The 18,043-nt window shown below is 43.6% G+C and overlaps 2 protein-coding genes across 2 annotated transcripts in view; one reads left to right on the top strand and one right to left on the bottom strand.

Moving 5' to 3' along the window:
• Nucleotides 1–18,043, bottom strand: part of LOC117441582 (zinc finger protein 271-like) — a 450,813-nt gene that overhangs the window by 371,594 nt on the left and 61,176 nt on the right. The window lies entirely within an intron of this gene.
• LOC117441579 (myosin heavy chain, fast skeletal muscle-like) lies at nucleotides 862–11,618 on the top strand. The gene is made up of 39 exons (XM_034077644.1): nucleotides 862–1,068; nucleotides 1,142–1,285; nucleotides 1,366–1,522; nucleotides 1,613–1,640; nucleotides 1,745–1,844; nucleotides 1,952–2,044; nucleotides 2,135–2,198; nucleotides 2,274–2,372; nucleotides 2,457–2,560; nucleotides 2,660–2,798; nucleotides 2,910–3,028; nucleotides 3,238–3,387; nucleotides 3,471–3,641; nucleotides 3,730–4,030; nucleotides 4,151–4,215; nucleotides 4,291–4,378; nucleotides 4,456–4,573; nucleotides 4,659–4,782; nucleotides 5,108–5,244; nucleotides 5,335–5,590; nucleotides 5,673–5,915; nucleotides 5,994–6,170; nucleotides 6,249–6,394; nucleotides 6,483–6,573; nucleotides 6,656–7,045; nucleotides 7,166–7,292; nucleotides 7,377–7,495; nucleotides 7,577–7,773; nucleotides 8,374–8,557; nucleotides 8,657–8,822; nucleotides 9,552–9,676; nucleotides 9,760–10,068; nucleotides 10,154–10,357; nucleotides 10,467–10,592; nucleotides 10,681–10,851; nucleotides 10,937–11,041; nucleotides 11,142–11,237; nucleotides 11,347–11,478; nucleotides 11,576–11,618. The coding sequence occupies exons 1-39, from the start codon at nucleotides 862–864 to the stop codon at nucleotides 11,594–11,596; spliced, it is 5,793 nt and encodes a 1,930-aa protein (XP_033933535.1). The 3' UTR covers nucleotides 11,597–11,618.

Raw genomic sequence — 18,043 nt, forward strand, 5'->3', positions numbered from 1 at the left:
AGAGGTTAGCTGTCTAACTTGAACCTAAGCCACTTGTAGCCTCTGCTGACGCACAGCAAGGGGAGTGTGCACACAGACACCTGTGAGCTCTCTGCTGTTCCTCAGCGCCCCCCCGGTTACATTATGAATGAAAGGCGTAGTGATCATAGATAACACGGCAGAGTCCGTGACAGTTTGTTTTCATCTGGTTTCAAATAAACAAAGTCTTGGTTTTTAGAATATTAAACTTGTTTCGCTAAATTCAGATGATAAAAACAGCTTTAAGCTAAAGGCATAATTGGGAGGCGTGTGGCGCAGTGGGTAGTGCATTCAGGTTCAAACCCCACTGGGCAAGACACTTCACCCCAAAGTGCTCCAGTGGGGATTGTCCACAGTACTGAGTATGTAATTCGCTTTGGAGAAAAGCGTCTAACAAGTAACAAGTGATGTCATCATTACACGCGGTAACTTACCGTCACAGCAGGCGGAACAACAGCCGGTGTTTCCTGTGAGTGTTTCCCCGGGAAACAAACACAATACACACAAAAGCGTCACAGATTAGTTCCCGGTATTTGGCTGCCGAACGAAATCATGTACGCAGCTCGCGACATAACTAGGAGTCTAGTGGACGGTATCAGTACTACACATAAAACAATAATATTTATTTTTATTAATTATGTTGTTTGTAAATTAATCTGAGGGCTGCCATTTGCCCATCCCTGAATTACAGTAAAGGTCCCTTGTGATGATGCAATGAAAGTGATTCTGATGTGGATATATGCCGTTTAGTACAACACCATAACATGTATTAATGTTCAATGGCATGAGCTGAATTCTAAAATGGATGTTGTTTGACTTGCTACCCAGACCTAGACCGCAATCATGAGTACAGACGCAGAGATGGCCCAGTATGGCGCGGCTTCCATTTACCTCCGTAAACCAGAGAGGGAAAGAATCGAGGCTCAAAGCGCACCTTTCGATGCCAAGAGCGCCTGCTACGTGTCTGATGTCAAGGAGCTGTACTTGAAGGGAATGATCCTCAAGAAAGACGATGGCAAAGTCACCGTCAAAGTCTTGACCACTGAGGAGGTTAGTATCATTAACTCAGTGTGCAAGGAATTCAATTTCATGAGTTCTCATTCCAACACATTTCCTGTTCTAGGAGAGGGTCGTGAAAGAAGAGGACGTCTTTCCGATGAACCCTCCCAAGTACGACAAGATTGAGGACATGGTCATGATGACGCACCTCAACGAAGCCTCGGTGCTGTACAACCTCAAAGAGCGCTACGCAGCATGGATGATCTACGTAAGACAGTGTGCCTAATGACGTTACAAAGTGATGCGGGAAACATGAAGTGACATTGAATGATCTGTGACCCCCTGTAGACCTACTCGGGGCTGTTCTGTGCCACCGTGAACCCCTACAAGATGCTCCCGGTGTACGACATGGAAGTCGTAAATGCCTACAGAGGCAAGAAGCGTATGGAGGCTCCGCCGCACATCTTCTCTGTCTCTGACAACGCTTATCAGTTCATGCTTATCGGTAAGTCATTACCACACCAATGCAGAACTGATCAGAACCAAGGTTGCTGCTTCAGTCTCTCACTAAGCTGTTCTACTTTTCATTCGACAGATCGGGAGAACCAGTCGGTCTTGATCACGTACGTTTGCTACATTTACATTTGTTGACTTTGTTCAAAAACGGCAAATATCTTGATGAAATGTTCTATAATGTGTCTCTATTATAATGTGTCTCTATACCCAGTGGAGAATCTGGTGCTGGAAAGACGGTGAACACCAAGCGCGTCATCCAGTACTTTGCCACCATCTCAGTCGGCGGAGGCAAGGCGAGAGACACATCAAAGGTATGGAACTCTGATGATTACAAATCAAGATTCTTTACTTTTATCATTTGTCCAGGGATTAAGAAATAAAGTCATTTCCTGATATCAGTTCCCAACTTGGTTTCTAGGGTTCACTGGAGGACCAGATTATCGCAGCCAACCCCCTGCTGGAGGCTTATGGTAACGCCAAAACTGTGAGGAATGACAACTCTTCTCGTTTTGTAAGTATGGAACAGTTTCTACGCACGAGAGGATGATTCGTACACGTTGCACATGTGGCCGGACATCGACGATTATGTCTTTCCAAACAGGGTAAATTCATCAGAATCCATTTCCACGCATCTGGCAAACTGGCTAGCGCTGATATCGAGACTTGTAAGTAACAATCCTTATAGTACAATCTGCTGTAAGTAAGATGTAGCCCGGCTCTGACATGATCACGACTTGTAGATCTGCTGGAGAAGTCGAGAGTCACGTTCCAGCTTCCTGACGAGAGAGGCTACCACATCTTCTACCAGATGATGACTGCCCACATACCTGAGCTGATTGGTCAGAACATTCAGATATGGCATAGTTTTTATTTACATATGAAACATGTTTATTGACATGTTTTCCCCTTTGTTAAATCTGCAGAACTGTCCCTCATCTCAACCAACCCCTACGACTTCCCCATGTGCAGTCAGGGTCACATCACGGTGGCCAGCATCGATGACAAAGTCGAGCTGGAAGCCACTGATGTAAGTGATGTTTACATTTATTTTGTGCTGACATGCAAAATCAAAACGGCGTTTTCTGAAAGGGTTTATGTTTTGTGTGGGCACTTCTTCTGAAATCAGAATGCTATTGATATCCTGGGCTTCACTAATGAAGAGAAGATGAGCATCTACAAGATGACCGGTGCTGTGCTTCACCATGGCAACATGAAGTTCAAGCAAAAGCAGCGCGAGGAGCAGGCTGAGCCCGATGGCACAGAGAGTGAGTGTTTCATCCTAGCTCACAGCTTAGAGCTTGGAAACAGCATTGGTACATTTCTTCACAACATTGTGTTCTTCACAAATGATGATGGACATTTCTGAATTATTACAGATGCTGACAAGGTTGCTTATTTGCTGGGTCTGAACTCCACTGACATGCTGAAGGCTCTGTGCTATCCGAGAGTGAAGGTCGGAAATGACTATGTGACCAAGGGACAGACTGTACCTCAGGTAACAGAGATGTAACCCTTCATTCAGATGTTCAGTAGATGTGTTTTTATATTATATAGTTATAGTTTTTAACGCCAGACGCAGTATGGAAGTTAGCTCTACTTTTAAGAAGTTTATTTATGCATCAAATGACTCGAAATACCAGTTATCCAGCATTTTATAAAGACTGTTTAGCAATCCTGATGAAATGATGTGTTTGTTTTGTTCAGGTGAGTAACGCAGTGCCGGCCCTGGCCAAGTCGATCTACGAGAGGATGTTCTTGTGGATGGTCGTCCGTATCAACCAGATGCTGGACACCAAACAACCCAGGCAGTACTATATCGGAGTCCTGGATATCGCTGGCTTTGAGATCTTTGATGTAAGACATTGTGAAAATGCTACTTTTCAAGTCAAAATCATGATTATTGCAAGAGATCATTGTGATGATTTGTGCCAATGCAGTACAACAGCATGGAACAGCTGTGCATCAACTTCACCAACGAGAAACTGCAACAGTTCTTCAACCACACCATGTTCGTCCTGGAGCAAGAGGAGTACAAGAAGGAGGGCATCATCTGGGAGTTCATTGACTTTGGGATGGACCTGGCTGCCTGCATTGAGCTGATTGAAAAGGTAAGCACTTCATGTTGTCATTATGTATCTGTTTTCTTATTTGTTCTAATGCATCACTAAATGATATACCTCTTTCAACTTGTTCAAGCCCATGGGCATCTTCTCCATCCTTGAAGAGGAGTGCATGTTCCCCAAGGCCTCAGACTCATCCTTCAAGAACAAGCTGTACGACCAGCATCTTGGCAAAAACAGAGCATTTGAGAAGCCGAAGCCCGCAAAGGGCAAGGCTGAGGCCCACTTCGCCATGGTGCACTACGCCGGTACCGTGGACTACAACGTCACCGGCTGGCTGGACAAGAACAAGGACCCCCTGAACGACTCTGTCATTCTGCTGTACCAGAAATCTTCAGTGAAGCTGCTGGGGCTGCTGTATCCTCCAGTAGTTGAAGGTATGATTTGAACTACAGCTAACTCAAACTCATTTCCATATATTTGTATTATTATTTATTTATATCAACTGTTACTTGTGTTTATGCAATGTGTGTGACATTCTAACACAACATCCACAGATAAGGCAGGGAAGGGAGGCAAGAAGAAGGGTGGTTCGATGCAGACGGTGTCGTCACAGTTCAGGGTAAGGTGCACTGCAAGCTCATCTTACAATGTGTCGGTCTGTAATCAAACTAACACGTTACTATTTGATCTACAGGACAACTTGGGCAAGCTGATGACGAACTTGAGGGCCACCCATCCTCACTTTGTGCGCTGCCTGATCCCCAATGAGACGAAGACTCCAGGTACACACACACCAGACCTCGATAGTCGTGATGACTGGGTTAGGTTGTGTTAGATTCATGATGACGTGTCTGTTCAGGTTTGATGGAGAACTTCCTGGTTATCCACCAGCTGCGGTGTAACGGTGTCCTGGAGGGTATTAGAATCTGCAGAAAGGGTTTCCCCAGCAGAATCCCCTATGCCGACTTCAAGCAGAGGTATCAATAGTTATTTGAAAATATGTTTTTAATGAAAATGATGACAAATAAAATGCTGTCACTTAACATAAACTTTGTTATTTAGATACAAGATACTGAATGCCAGTGTCATCCCTGAGGGTCAGTTCATGGACAACAAGAAGGCTTCAGAGAAGCTGCTTGGGTCAATTGATGTTCCTCATGATGAGTACAGATTCGGACACACAAAGGTAAGCACCTTGATTGCATTGATATACTTCAGTGTTCTTATGCTGGCTGGAATGCCATCTCCAAAACGTCTCGGAAATTAAGGCCATGAATGAAGGAACGATTAAGACATGGAAGTGGGGAAATGTCGCCCCCAAGTGGCCATTGATAGGTATTTTAAATATTGCCTTGTACACCAAGTGATTGTGGAAATGTTATGACATCCTGTCTAAGGCGGTTCTTCAGATTTAAACGCTTTGAGTGACTATTTAATCGACCACTTGGTTATCATACTGCAAGTCTGACCTGGTGGAAAATAGAATACATGTATGTTCTCTCTGTGTTCAGGTGTTCTTCAAGGCTGGTCTGCTTGGTACCCTTGAGGAGATGAGAGATGAAAAACTGGCATCTCTGGTCACCATGACTCAGGCTATATGCCGTGGTTTCCTCATGAGAAGGCAGTTTGTGGAGATGGCAGCAAGGAAGCACGTTGAAAACAGCCTGTTTGAGTGAAGAGTCATGACATTAATAATAAAGTATATATTTAGTTCCTAACAGCAATTTACTTTCCACAGGGACGCCATTTATACCATCCAGTACAACGTGCGCTCCTTCATGAACGTGAAACACTGGCCGTGGATGAAGGTCTACTACAAGATCAAGCCTCTGCTGCAGAGTGCGGAAACTGAGAAGGAGCTGGCGAATATGAAGGAGAACTATGAGAAGATGAAAAGTGACCTGGCGACTGCCCTGGCCAAGAAGAAGGAGCTGGAGCAGAAGATGGTTTCCCTTCTGCAAGAGAAGAATGATCTGACGCTGCAAGTCTCATCTGTAAGTAAACATCAACAGACAAATACGATTTGTCATGTTTGTGAATATGAAAGCGCTGACGTCTGTTTTCATAAAAATGTAGGAAGGAGAGAATCTGTCTGATGCTGAGGAAAGATGTGAGGGACTTATCAAGAGTAAGATTCAGTTGGAGGCCAAGCTCAAAGAGACAAGTGAGAGACTGGAGGATGAGGAGGAAATGAATGCTGAGCTCACGGCCAAGAAGAGGAAGCTGGAGGATGAGTGCTCTGAGCTCAAGAAGGACATTGATGACCTGGAGCTGACCTTGGCCAAAGTGGAGAAGGAGAAACATGCCACCGAGAACAAGGTGTGGAACTCATAATCTGTGCATGAAGTGAAGTGAAACGATAGGGTTCTTGGTGTTGACCATTTCGTGCACCCGTAGGTGAAGAACCTGACCGAGGAGATGGCCTCTCAGGATGAGAGCGTCCTTAAGCTGAGCAAGGAGAAGAAAGCCCTCCAGGAGGCTCACCAGCAGACTCTGGATGACCTGCAGGCAGAGGAAGACAAAGTCAACTCTCTGACGAAGGCCAAGACCAAGCTGGAGCAGCAAGTGGATGATGTACGTTTGCACTCACGTGATTCGGCAAAGCAACATTATTCTGGAACATGATCATTTAAAGTGTATCCCTGTGTTCAGCTGGAGGGTTCTTTGGAGCAAGAGAAGAAGCTGCGTATGGACCTGGAGAGGACCAAGAGGAAGCTCGAGGGAGACCTCAAACAGGCCCAGGAGTCCATCATGGACCTTGAGAATGACAAGCAGCAGTATGATGAGAAGATCAAAAAGTAACTTCGTTTTTCTGTTTAAATAACATACATGTTTTTAAAGAAGTGTTCAATTGCATGAACTCAATGCACTTGATCACTTTCACAGGAAGGACTTTGAATGCAGTCAGCTCCTCAGCAAGATCGAAGATGAGCAGTCTCTGGGCGCTCAGCTCCAGAAGAAGATCAAGGAGCTCCAGGTGAGATGTCGTGTTACACTTCTTGTGCTATCATGTGTAATAAAGAGAAAGGTTGCTGAAAGAGAAGACGTCTATTCGACAGGCTCGTATTGAGGAGCTGGAGGAGGAGATTGAGGCTGAGCGTGCAGCGCGGGCCAAGGTCGAGAAGCAGAGAGCCGACCTCTCCAGGGAGCTCGAGGAGATCAGTGAGAGGCTGGAGGTCGCCGGAGGCGCCACCGCCGCTCAGATCGAGATGAACAAGAAGCGCGAGGCCGAGTTCCAGAAGCTGCGTCGTGACCTCGAGGAGTCCACTCTGCAGCACGAAGCCACTGCCGCTGCCCTCCGCAAGAAGCAGGCCGACAGTGTGGCTGAGCTGGGAGAGCAGATCGACAACCTGCAGCGCGTCAAGCAGAAGCTGGAGAAGGAGAAGAGCGAATACAAGATGGAGATCGACGACCTCTCCAGCAACATGGAGAACGTTGCTAAGGCGAAGGTGCACTCGCACGACATGCCTCTGTATTAGTATATGATGTTAATATGAACATAGTACATCACGTAGATTACTCTGTGAATAAAATCTGATCATTGATCTCGTTTATTTCTTCCTCATTAGGGAAATCTTGAAAAGATGTGCCGCGCTCTTGAGGACCAACTTAGCGAACTGAAGACCAAGCACGATGAAAACGTCCGCCAAATCAGTGACACGAGTTCACAGAAAGCACGTCTCCTGACAGAAAACGGTATCTACGTGTTTTTGGCGAACGGTCTTTGTGAGATTGAGAAACGTAGCACAAACTAACGTATTATAATATTGTTCACACAAGGCGAGTTCAGCCGTCAAGTCGAAGAGAAGGAAGCTCTCGTCTCTCAGTTGACCAGAGGCAAGCAGGCCTCCACGCAGCAGATCGACGAGCTGAAGAGGCAGATGGAGGAGGAGCTTAAGGTCGGAAGCCATTAAGATACTGTGTATGGTTTCTTTGTGATTCAGAAATGGTGTAAAGGTTAATCATATTTCTTACAACAGGCCAAGAATGCTCTCGCCCATGGCCTGCAATCAGCCCGCCATGACTGTGACCTGCTGAGGGAGCAGTTTGAAGAGGAGCAGGAGGCCAAGGCTGAGCTGCAGCGTGGGATGTCCAAGGCCAACAGCGAGGTGGCTCAGTGGAGGGCCAAGTATGAGACGGATGCCATCCAGCGCACTGAGGAGCTCGAGGAGTCCAAGTGAGTGACATTCAAACTGTTCAATGGCCAGACGTGTAGCATTCACGCAGCAACTCTACTGATTCCTGAATCGCTGGTCATGATATTAGTATTTTAAAATGTGTATAGCTCCTTACTTTCATATAGGCAAATATAATTAGTGTGAAGGAAAGTTCTGATCAGCAATGTGAAGAAATAGAAGACTGGAGTCCACTTTACATCAAACACCGGAGTTTATTGAGAGTCCAACGGCCGGGAGCGTTGGCAAGGTTTCCACACAACTTCCTCGTGTAAATCCCAAGCCAACATTTCAGAACAGAACAATTCTACACAGAGAATGTAGGAGTGGCCTATATTCGCGCTCTTTCCATCCTAATCGATATAACACATGTTTAGAGACAAAGAAAGTCTGTTAAAGTCATCTGCGCGCATGGTCCACACTCCCCCACAGGAAGGCAGGACCTTTGACCTGTGCCCTGCTCTAAGTTGCAGCCAGGACACATAGGAAAACACTAACATTCTCCCCTGCACAGATGTCATTAAAATATTCTCTAACAATTAGAAAATAACTTGTAACTTTACGAGTTTAATTGAGCCACAAACACCTCAATTTCCAAACAGGAAAAAGCTCGCCCAGCGCCTTCAGGAGGCTGAGGAACAGATTGAGGCAGTGAATTCCAAGAGTGCTTCTCTTGAGAAAACCAAACAGAGGCTGCAGAGTGAGGTGGAGGACCTCATGATTGATGTGGAGAGGGCCAATGGCCTTGCTGCCAACCTGGACAAAAAGCAGAGGAACTTTGACAAGGTGACACCATTTACTTTATGGCCAAACCACACAAACAATGACAGGAATATTTATGTCGCCCTCTTACGTGAACATAACCACGTGAACTGTATTATTCAGGTGTTGGCAGAGTGGAAGCAGAAGTACGAAGAGGGTCAGGCAGAGCTTGAGGGAGCACAGAAGGAGGCTCGTTCTCTCAGCACTGAGCAGTTCAAGATGAAGAACTCTTATGAGGAGGCTCTTGATCATCTGGAGACCATGAAGCGTGAAAACAAGAACCTGCAACGTGAGTTCTACATAATGTACAATTTAGGCAAGGCACGTTTATTTATCCAGCACCTTTCAACACAAGGCAATTCAAGGTGCTTTACAAATCTGAAAGACATTCAGACAATGGCATTTAAAAACATTCATTAAAAAGAAAAGATAATAAAAGAAACATTAAAAGGAAAAGTACATGGATAAAAGTTACAGTGCAGTTTAAGATATGAATAGTTCAATTAAAAGCAGCGACAAAAATAAAAGTCTTCTTGCTGGATTTAAAAGTAGTCAGAGTTTAGCAGGAGGTCAGTAATGTATTTTGTGCCTAAACCATTCAGTGCTTTATAAACCAGCAGCAGTATTTAGAAATCTATTCTTTGACACACAGGAAGCCAGTGTGAAGACTTCAGAACAGGAGTGATGTGATCCACTTTCTTAGTGTCAGTGAGGACTCGAGCAGCGGCGTTCTGAATCAGCTGCAGCTTCCTAATAGATGTTTTAGTGAGACCTGTGAAGACACCATTGCAGTAGTCCAGTCTACTGAAGATAAAGGCATGGACACGTGTCTCCAGATCCTGCTGTGACATCAGTCTTTTAATCCTAGATATGTTCTTTAGGTGATAGCAGGCTGATTTAGTAACTGTTTTAATGTGACTGTTGAAGCTCAGGTCAGAGTCCACGACTACACCTAGATTTCTGGCTCTATCTGTTGCGAGGTTCAACAATATGATAAAACACATGTCTCTTTCTGCAGAGGAGATCTCAGACCTGACTGAACAGATGGGTGAGACTGGCAAGAACATCCATGAGCTGGAGAAGTCCAAGAAGCAGGTGGAGACAGAGAAGACTGAGATCCAGACAGCTCTTGAAGAGGCTGAGGTATTGTATAACATTACAAACCATTGACTGATGTCTCAGTGTTTGAAGGCAAAGATGAGTGCTTCATTGTTTGAACTCATTAGGGAACTCTGGAACACGAAGAGTCGAAGATCCTTCGTGTTCAGCTGGAGCTCACCCAGATTAAGGGTGAGGTGGACCGGAAGCTGGCAGAGAAAGATGAAGAGATGGACCAGATCAAGAGGAACAGCCAGAGAGTGACCGACTCCATGCAGAGCACTCTGGACTCGGAGGTCAGGAGCAGGAACGATGCCCTGAGAATCAAGAAGAAGATGGAGGGAGATCTGAACGAGATGGAGATTCAGCTCAGCCATGCCAACCGCCAGGCTGCCGAGTCCCAGAAGCAGCTCAGGAATGTGCAGGCGCAGCTGAAGGTATTGTATAAAACACAAGTGTTACATATTTCGTGAGGCTACATTTTGGCATTCATGGATATATTTCTGATCGTTTTCTCACTAGGATGCTCAACTGCACCTTGATGGTGCCGTCAGAGGCCAGGAGGACTTCAAGGAGCAGGCTGCTATGGTGGATCGCAGAAACGGTCTTATGGTGGCTGAAATTGAGGAACTTCGAGCTGCTCTGGAACAGACGGAGAGAAGTCGCAAAATTGCTGAGCAAGAGCTGGTTGATGCCAGTGAGCGCGTTGGACTCCTGCACTCTCAGGTGAACAAGCACAATCATGTTTCAATCATTCAAGAATCTAATGAGATCTTACATATTGTGAATATTAGACAGCTGTTGACTTCGGAGGCTACGTCTTTGAACCTTTTAGAACACAAGCCTTGTGAACACCAAGAAGAAGCTTGAGACAGACCTGGTCCAGATCCAGGGTGAAGTGGATGACATTGTTCAGGAAGCAAGGAATGCAGAGGAGAAGGCCAAGAAGGCCATCACTGATGTAGGTTTCAAAGCCATGTGTTCTTACTTTAACAGCAATGTTTTTGTTCTAGATATTTCTAATGAACATGTTTTGCTGACTCCTCCAGGCTGCTATGATGGCTGAGGAGCTGAAGAAGGAGCAAGACACTAGTGCTCACCTGGAGAGGATGAAGAAGAACCTGGAGGTTGCCGTTAAGGACCTGCAGCACCGTCTGGATGAGGCTGAGAACCTGGCCATGAAGGGTGGCAAGAAGCAGCTCCAGAAACTTGAGTCCAGGGTAAAAGAATCACACACACATGTACATATCTGAAGAAAGACTTTGAGAAAGGCTGGATACTTAATGTGTTCATGTTATCCAAAAGGTGCGTGAGCTGGAGGGAGAGGTTGAGGCTGAGCAGAGACGTGGAGTAGATGCTGTTAAAGGTGTTCGCAAATATGAGAGGAGAGTTAAGGAGCTCACCTATCAGGTGAAGTCACTTTCATAGTTAACATGTACAGTACCAATATTATCCTACAAACTAACATTTTAAAATATTAAAACATGCAAATCTAAATGTTCTATCTCAGACTGAGGAGGACAAGAAAAATGCTGCCAGGCTGCAGGATCTGGTTGACAAATTGCAGCTGAAGGTGAAGGCCTACAAGAGGCAGGCTGAGGAGGCGGTAAGGACACACATATATTCCACACATTCGGAACTTGGTTCCATGTCTCACTTCATTCACAAAAGATGATTTGAAACACGGAAACATGTTTATACTTCTTGTATTTAAGGAGGAGCAGGCCAATGTCCATCTGTCCAAGTGCAGGAAGGTCCAGAATGAGCTGGAGGAGGCTGAGGAGCGAGCTGACATTGCAGAGTCCCAGGTCAACAAACTGAGAGCAAAGGGCCGTGACTCTGGCAAGGTAAGCTTTAGTTACCATGAAATTAACTGTTTATAATCCTCTTTGTCACCTATGGTTTATTCAAACTCACAAAAACCATGTATCTGTTTTTTCACAGGGAAAAGAAGCAGCAGAGTAAAGCACACCGAGTGTTTCCTGTGTTGAATCATATAATATGATGCAATGCATGCTGAAATAAAGCTCAAGCTGTTAAACTTGAATTGTGTCCGTCACTCTGGTTTTTCTCTGCTGACTATGAAAGGTAGTTGATGTGACATTTTGTGGCGGCATGTGGGAGTGTTTGTTTGAAATCCTATTTAACCAAAAAGCCAGACAACGCCACCTTGGGAATTGCATCCGAGGAAATAATTATTCAAATTACCAACTAGGCACTCGTTTGTAATACTGAAGGGCAGGAGACGTGGCTCCAATTCATCAAATGTTTTATTCCATGTGTTATAATATCATTAAAAACACAGTAAGAACAGTAAGAACAACATACACACTGGAAATTAAAACTGCGGTCACAGACGTGCACGCAGTTGTGGGCGGGCCTTCGCGTCCGAGCGCCTGTAGGGGAGGGTCGCTGGTCGTCCCGGCGTCAAGCAGATGCGCGCGTGTCCTCCGAAATGAGCCGTTCGTAATTTCTCAAACGTTCGTGTCCCGGACTGCATCTTCCCCATAATACTCGGGCATGCATGTGAGTGGTGGAGGAGTATTAGTTACTTCGGCATCACTTTGAAACGTGTATTACAATTAAATCACTGTCAAATATGTTCATTTTGTTGTAGTTGGTATCTCCTATAGGATTTACATGGAGATACTTCCCGCCCCCTCTCCAGCGCGTCTTGTTTGAATGACAGGAGCAAACACAGCTGACAGCCACGGTGAAACTCAAGCGATTAGAGCGATGCGAATATTGGGTAAGGCAAGGCAAGTTTATTTATAGAGCACTTTTCAACTCAAGGCAATTCAAAGTGCTTTACAAAAAAAAAAAAGACATTAAGCATTAAAAAAGAAAAGCTAATCAAATAAACATTAAGGAAAAATACATGGATAAAAGTTACAGTGCAGTCTAAAATATAAATAGTTCAATTAAACATTACAAGAAAAAGTACATGGATAAAAGTTACAGTGCAGTCTAAGATATGAATAGTTCAATTAAAAGCAGCGACAAAAAGAAAAGTCTTCAGCCTGGATTTAAAAGTATTCAGAGTTGCAGCGGACCTGCAGGTTTCTGGGAGTTTGTTCCAGATATTTGGAGCATAATAACTGAACGCTGCTTCTCCATGTTTAGTTCTGACTCTGGGGACAGAAAGCTGACTTAGTAACTGGGTAGTCTACCATAGTATTTACATGGAGATAAGCCCCTTAAAAACCATGAATTAATAAAGCATTAATTCTGTGTTTACTCCTGTGATTCAAAAAAGACGCTGGAGAGGGGGCGGGCCGGATCTCCATGTAAATCCAATCGGAATCGGATCGATCAGGCTAAACTAACCTGTAGCTGCTCCTTCCACACTCACAGCAACGTCATACAGACATAAATAAAGCAGCGACTGTATTCGCCATGACATAGACAGTCTGTGTTTTGCATAACTTTTGTCCAGTTTCTGAACAGATATGAGGAGCTGTGAGCTCTGAGTGTGTGCTAACGGCTAACGGCTGATGTGTTGGTCCAATCACGAAGTCATTTCTTGATTGGCAGCAAAAACAACCAATCACAGCAGTGCTTCTCTGGCTGGCTCTGTCCACAAACAATATCACAAACAATAAGTGTTCTCCCTAAGGAATACCCTTTCCGTCCAATGTGAAATGATGCAGTGTTTTGTGAAATGCTGCGGCGTTTTGTGAAATGCTGTTGTGTTTTCTGAAATGCTGTGGCGATTTGTGAAATGCTGTGGCGTTTTGTGAAATGCTGTTGTGTTTTCTGAAATGCTGTGGCGATTTGTGAAATGCTGTGGCGTTTTGTGAAATGCTGTTGTGTTTTGTGAAATGCTGTGGTTTCTTGCACTTCAGGGCCACCATACAATAGAGATGTTTTTATTTTAAAGTCAATTGAGATGGAACATAGTAAAAACATGTAAATTCTAATGTCCGCCTAAAAAAAAAACATTACTTATAGTGAAAACCACCCTTGAATGATGAGTTTAGTAGACTAAAAGCTTTAGGAATCCAAACTATAACATATAATAAGTACCCTGTATCAAGATTGATGCAAAACAAGTGAAATTTGACCTTTTTAAGAGGTTTAGAAAAATAAAGTCCACCTCACCTCTGGGTAATTTGGGAACCATCAGTTCCATTTGAACGTTTTCACTGTAAAAATCATTTTATTACTTTGTATTATAACTATAGGTATTCATTCCATCCAAATACAACTGTTGTGAAAAAATAAATAAAATAAAAATAAAACATACTCTTAGGCCCCACGGACCCGTAATCGCGTCATTTTCAGGAAACAACGTCTAAGGAAGCTTAATATTTAATAAACTATGAATATTTTATATCCATAGAACGGGAAAAAAACTAATTTAACTGATCTTTTTCATTTATTTTTTCACAAAAAACACACAATGAGTGAGCCTCTGAATTAGCCCCGAGCGAAAAATGCTAACCTATTACTGCACCGAAAATCACTCCTAGCTCCCTTATTACTTATCCTAGCTCCACATCAAACACATTGTTTATGACCGCAAGGAGACACAGAATCTAACGGTGCCCACCTCAACACTAAAAGATACAAACTAGCGAGGTTACCAACAAAAACGTACATCAAAACAAGTGGCGCTAGGTATTAGCATTAGCACTGCACACACCCACCGCGTGTTCCAATGAAAAGCATACATATATATAAATAAAGTATAGGTCAACACATTTCAGTATAACACACCAATTGCGATATTACTCACGTTTGACCGTGGAGCAGGGTTTCTATGTACCGAGAAGTGGGTAGTTTAATGAGTCTGTTGACGACAAAACCTCAGCGCACACAGACAGCCAAGGCAAGCTACCTGAATTAAGTCTCTCCCTAAACCGGAAATACCGGAAATGTGACATCCGGTTTGTCATTCACAATAAAGTTTTTCAAAATAAAGGTACATTTAATATTGACGTATCAAATTGATTCAAATGTCTTACACAACACATGTATCGAGACAATAAATGAACTGTTTATATAGTCGATCAACACTGTGTATGTTACTCATTACAGGATAATCACATGGCACTAAATCAGACCGGCTGTTCTCCTCTGTTTACATCCTGCTGGTTTAAATTATGTGTTCTATAGGCTCTGTGCACAAGATTGAGTTGAGTAGTGAGCCATTCGTTTTTTTTCATGGTGAGATGTCTGCTGAGAGGTCCTTGTATACCTCGCTGACTTTGAGGACATCTGGGTCTGGCAGCTCCCCCCGCACGGCCTTGTAACGTGTACTCCTTTGAACACAGCTACATACAATTACTTAGGACAATATATATTACCTTACACCGTCAGCAACTGTAAACTGCTTTGGCATAGTGGAAATGAACACCATGTCACTCACTCTGCCTGGTTTCACACACTATTAATTACACAAAAGAATTGTCAATTTAATTGAAAAGGTCGTTGATGCAATATACTAAATCAGCTCTTGGCACAAAGGAAATACTCATTAAATCATGGATTGGCTGTGAACACATACTGTTCTATTGTATTGCATAGAAAGATGTGTTACTGTTGTGCTTGTAGTGGAAATACTGTTTGTAGTCGTAGATAGAAAAACAAAGATGGAAAACATTTCACCATACATTGTTTAGGAGTTTTATATGTATTGGGTGTTTATGGTTAATGTGGGAAATTAATAAGCAGAGCTGTTGCTGGTAAATTTGTGTGCCATCATAATAGTAATGTGTATACAGCGTTTCGTGAATATCTGGAAAACTATACGCGAGTAGTTTGGAGTCATTTGAGACATGTAAATCGTCAAAAATGGTACATTCTCTGTTAGCTTACGTTCGCCCCGATTGAGCTAGCAACTATTCGCAATTTAACATGATATTGGATATGGGCTTAACTTGTCCTGGACTGGAATTTTCCCGATCTTTTCCCGAGGAGGTGTTTGCGAAAAAGCGCTTAAAATGCATGAATAACACAGATTTTTCAAAATGGCCGACTTTCTGGGGGGCGGGGCTAATGGAAGCTATTTTGAAATATGTCCGCAATTCCATCAGTAATGTCTGTGGCAAGATTGGGGTAGTTTGGAGAAACTATATGTGACTATCGCACAATAGGGGGCGCTACTGAGCTGGTGTACAAAAATGTACATTTTTTTTGTACAGTTTGGAAAAGACGTGGGTTGTGACGTGCTTTCCAAGTTTTGCGTCCGAAAGTCATTTTAGCGATTTTGTGGCATTTAAATCGTCAAAATTGGTACATGTTCCGTTAGCTTACGAGCTCCCCGTTTGAGCAGTCGACTATTCATTCGCAATTTAGCATCACATTGGATATGGGCTGATCTTGTCCTGGTTTGAAATGTTTCCGATCATTTTCCTAGGACAAGTATGCGAAAATGTGCTTAAAATGGACATATTTCAAAATGGCCGACTTCATGGGGGGCGGAGATAATGGAAGCCATTTTGAAATATGTCCGCATTTCCATGAGGAATCTCTGTGCCAAGTTTCAGGTAGTTCGAAGAAACTATATTTGACTACCGCACAATAGGGGGCGCTACTGAGACATATTTGCTAAAACGTCCGATTTTTTTCTACAGTCTGGAAAAGGTTGTGGGCTGTGACATGTGTTCCGAATTTAAAGGCCGTAACTCATTTTCTCCCCTACTTATGGCTCGGTACATTTTTTAACCCTTCGATTTCGAGAAAAAACTGAATAGGACACGCCCACATTTTTCATTGGTTGCGACCCTTTAAATCTCAGTTTATACTCACCCTGCCAGTATGTCTATGACAATATATATTTTTTTAGTCCATCGGTTCTTGAGATATAAATTAGTTGTGTTTTTGGCGCCCCCTATTGTTCGAAATGAACATTGTTTGTTGTGCCTATTCCCCAAGACACACTGAACCTATCCACCGAAATCTGTGATATTTGGATACATTTTGGATTAATTGTGAGCATTTATCTGTAGGCCACACCCTTTTGCTAATACGTTTTGATTGATGTCGGCCACATTTTTCCACACCTCGTGCTCATTTTGTACGGTAATGTGTCTGCCCCTCCATTGATGCTGTGCACTAAGTTTGGTTTGGAAAATCAAGAAATTGGAATTTAAGTTAATATTTCAATGTTTTTCACATTATGCTAATTAAAAAAAAATCAAAGTAGGCGGAGCTTCGGGATATGAGAGGATAATATGTAGAGCTGCTCCACCCGGATAAGTGTGCACAATTTCAGGTCCGTCAGACTTACGCTGCAACTTTGTAAATTTTTCGAAATAATGAATTTACACAGGTGGCGCTAGAGAGCAAGTTAAAAAAAATTCTCCCATCGAATCCAGAATGTTAACATTTTCACCGGTCCTGGCGGCGTTGCCAAATGTCGCTACATGAATAGTGTCGTAACCCCCTCAAAAACAGGTCGAAAGTGCAGAACCGGTAACAGAAGAATAATAATACTGACGATTTCAATAGGTCTTTGCACTACGTGCTCAGGCCCTAATAAAGGGGGGAATCTTAATTCAGGGATGCTGAGGCTTACCAGTGGATGGAGGTGACGAGCGGTGAGAGGGATCCCAACAAAGTAAATTAAGGCACCCGTGACCCAGCTAGACATTTTTGGCTCTAAAAACATTCTGAGAATGTTACATTCATTGTTCCACGAATGTTTTCAGCGGGAAGTTTTATTTTGGTTCCCAGAACGTTCTTCTGAAAGGTTGGATAACGGTCTCTAAAAACATTCTTTAAATGTTTGGTGATAACCTTCTTATTATTGCTGTTCTCACCGTAAACATCCCGTCTGAATGAAAGCAGTTGTCTTAAAAAAAAAAGTAGCCTAACATCCAGGGGAGATGTGATTAGTGAGTAAACAAACGGTAAAGGGCAGAAAGTCTGATGCACATTTGATCATCTTACATAACGTATAATCACAACGGCAACAGTTTGCAGAGCTGTGCTTCGTTGATAGAAGTCCAGCCATGCGTCACACCTCTTTTAAACATCACTGTTGGCTGAAATCGTCTCAGGAGAATACTTCAGTGTACCCTCGGTTACGGCTCCTCCAGAGAGACTCCTCTCTCCTCTAAATCAGTGTATCCTCGGTTACGGCTCCTCCAGACAGCCTCCTCGATAATCGATCGATCCTTTAGAGAAATTTGTTTTCCTTCGAGACGGCGCGCCGACATCCATTTCCGGGTCGCTGCCGGAGGACCTGGGAATCTGGGACGCGAAAATCATAGAAATGACAAACGGCTCATTTCGGAAGATTTGCGCGTGTCTGTTTGATGCCGGGACGACAGGCGCACGGACTCGAAGGCAACAACTGCACGTCTGTGACCGCAGTTTTTATTTATTTTTGTTATTGCGTTGCTGGCCTTTCATTGCATGATTATTATGTTGTTGTTACGAGTTAATGCGATATATTGTGACAAT

This window comes from Pseudochaenichthys georgianus, unplaced genomic scaffold, assembly GCF_902827115.2.
Source record: "Pseudochaenichthys georgianus unplaced genomic scaffold, fPseGeo1.2 scaffold_180_arrow_ctg1, whole genome shotgun sequence".
Lineage (NCBI taxonomy): Eukaryota > Metazoa > Chordata > Actinopteri > Perciformes > Channichthyidae > Pseudochaenichthys > Pseudochaenichthys georgianus.

Coding starts and splice junctions, on each gene's coding strand:
- LOC117441579 (XM_034077644.1), top strand. CDS start 862: ATGAGTACAGACGCAGAGATGGCCCAGTATGGCGCGGCTTCCATTTAC. Junction 8,823..9,551: donor TGAAAACAAGAACCTGCAAC/GTGAGTTCTACA, acceptor CTCTTTCTGCAG/AGGAGATCTCAGACCTGACT. Junction 11,238..11,346: donor AGAGGCAGGCTGAGGAGGCG/GTAAGGACACAC, acceptor CTTGTATTTAAG/GAGGAGCAGGCCAATGTCCA.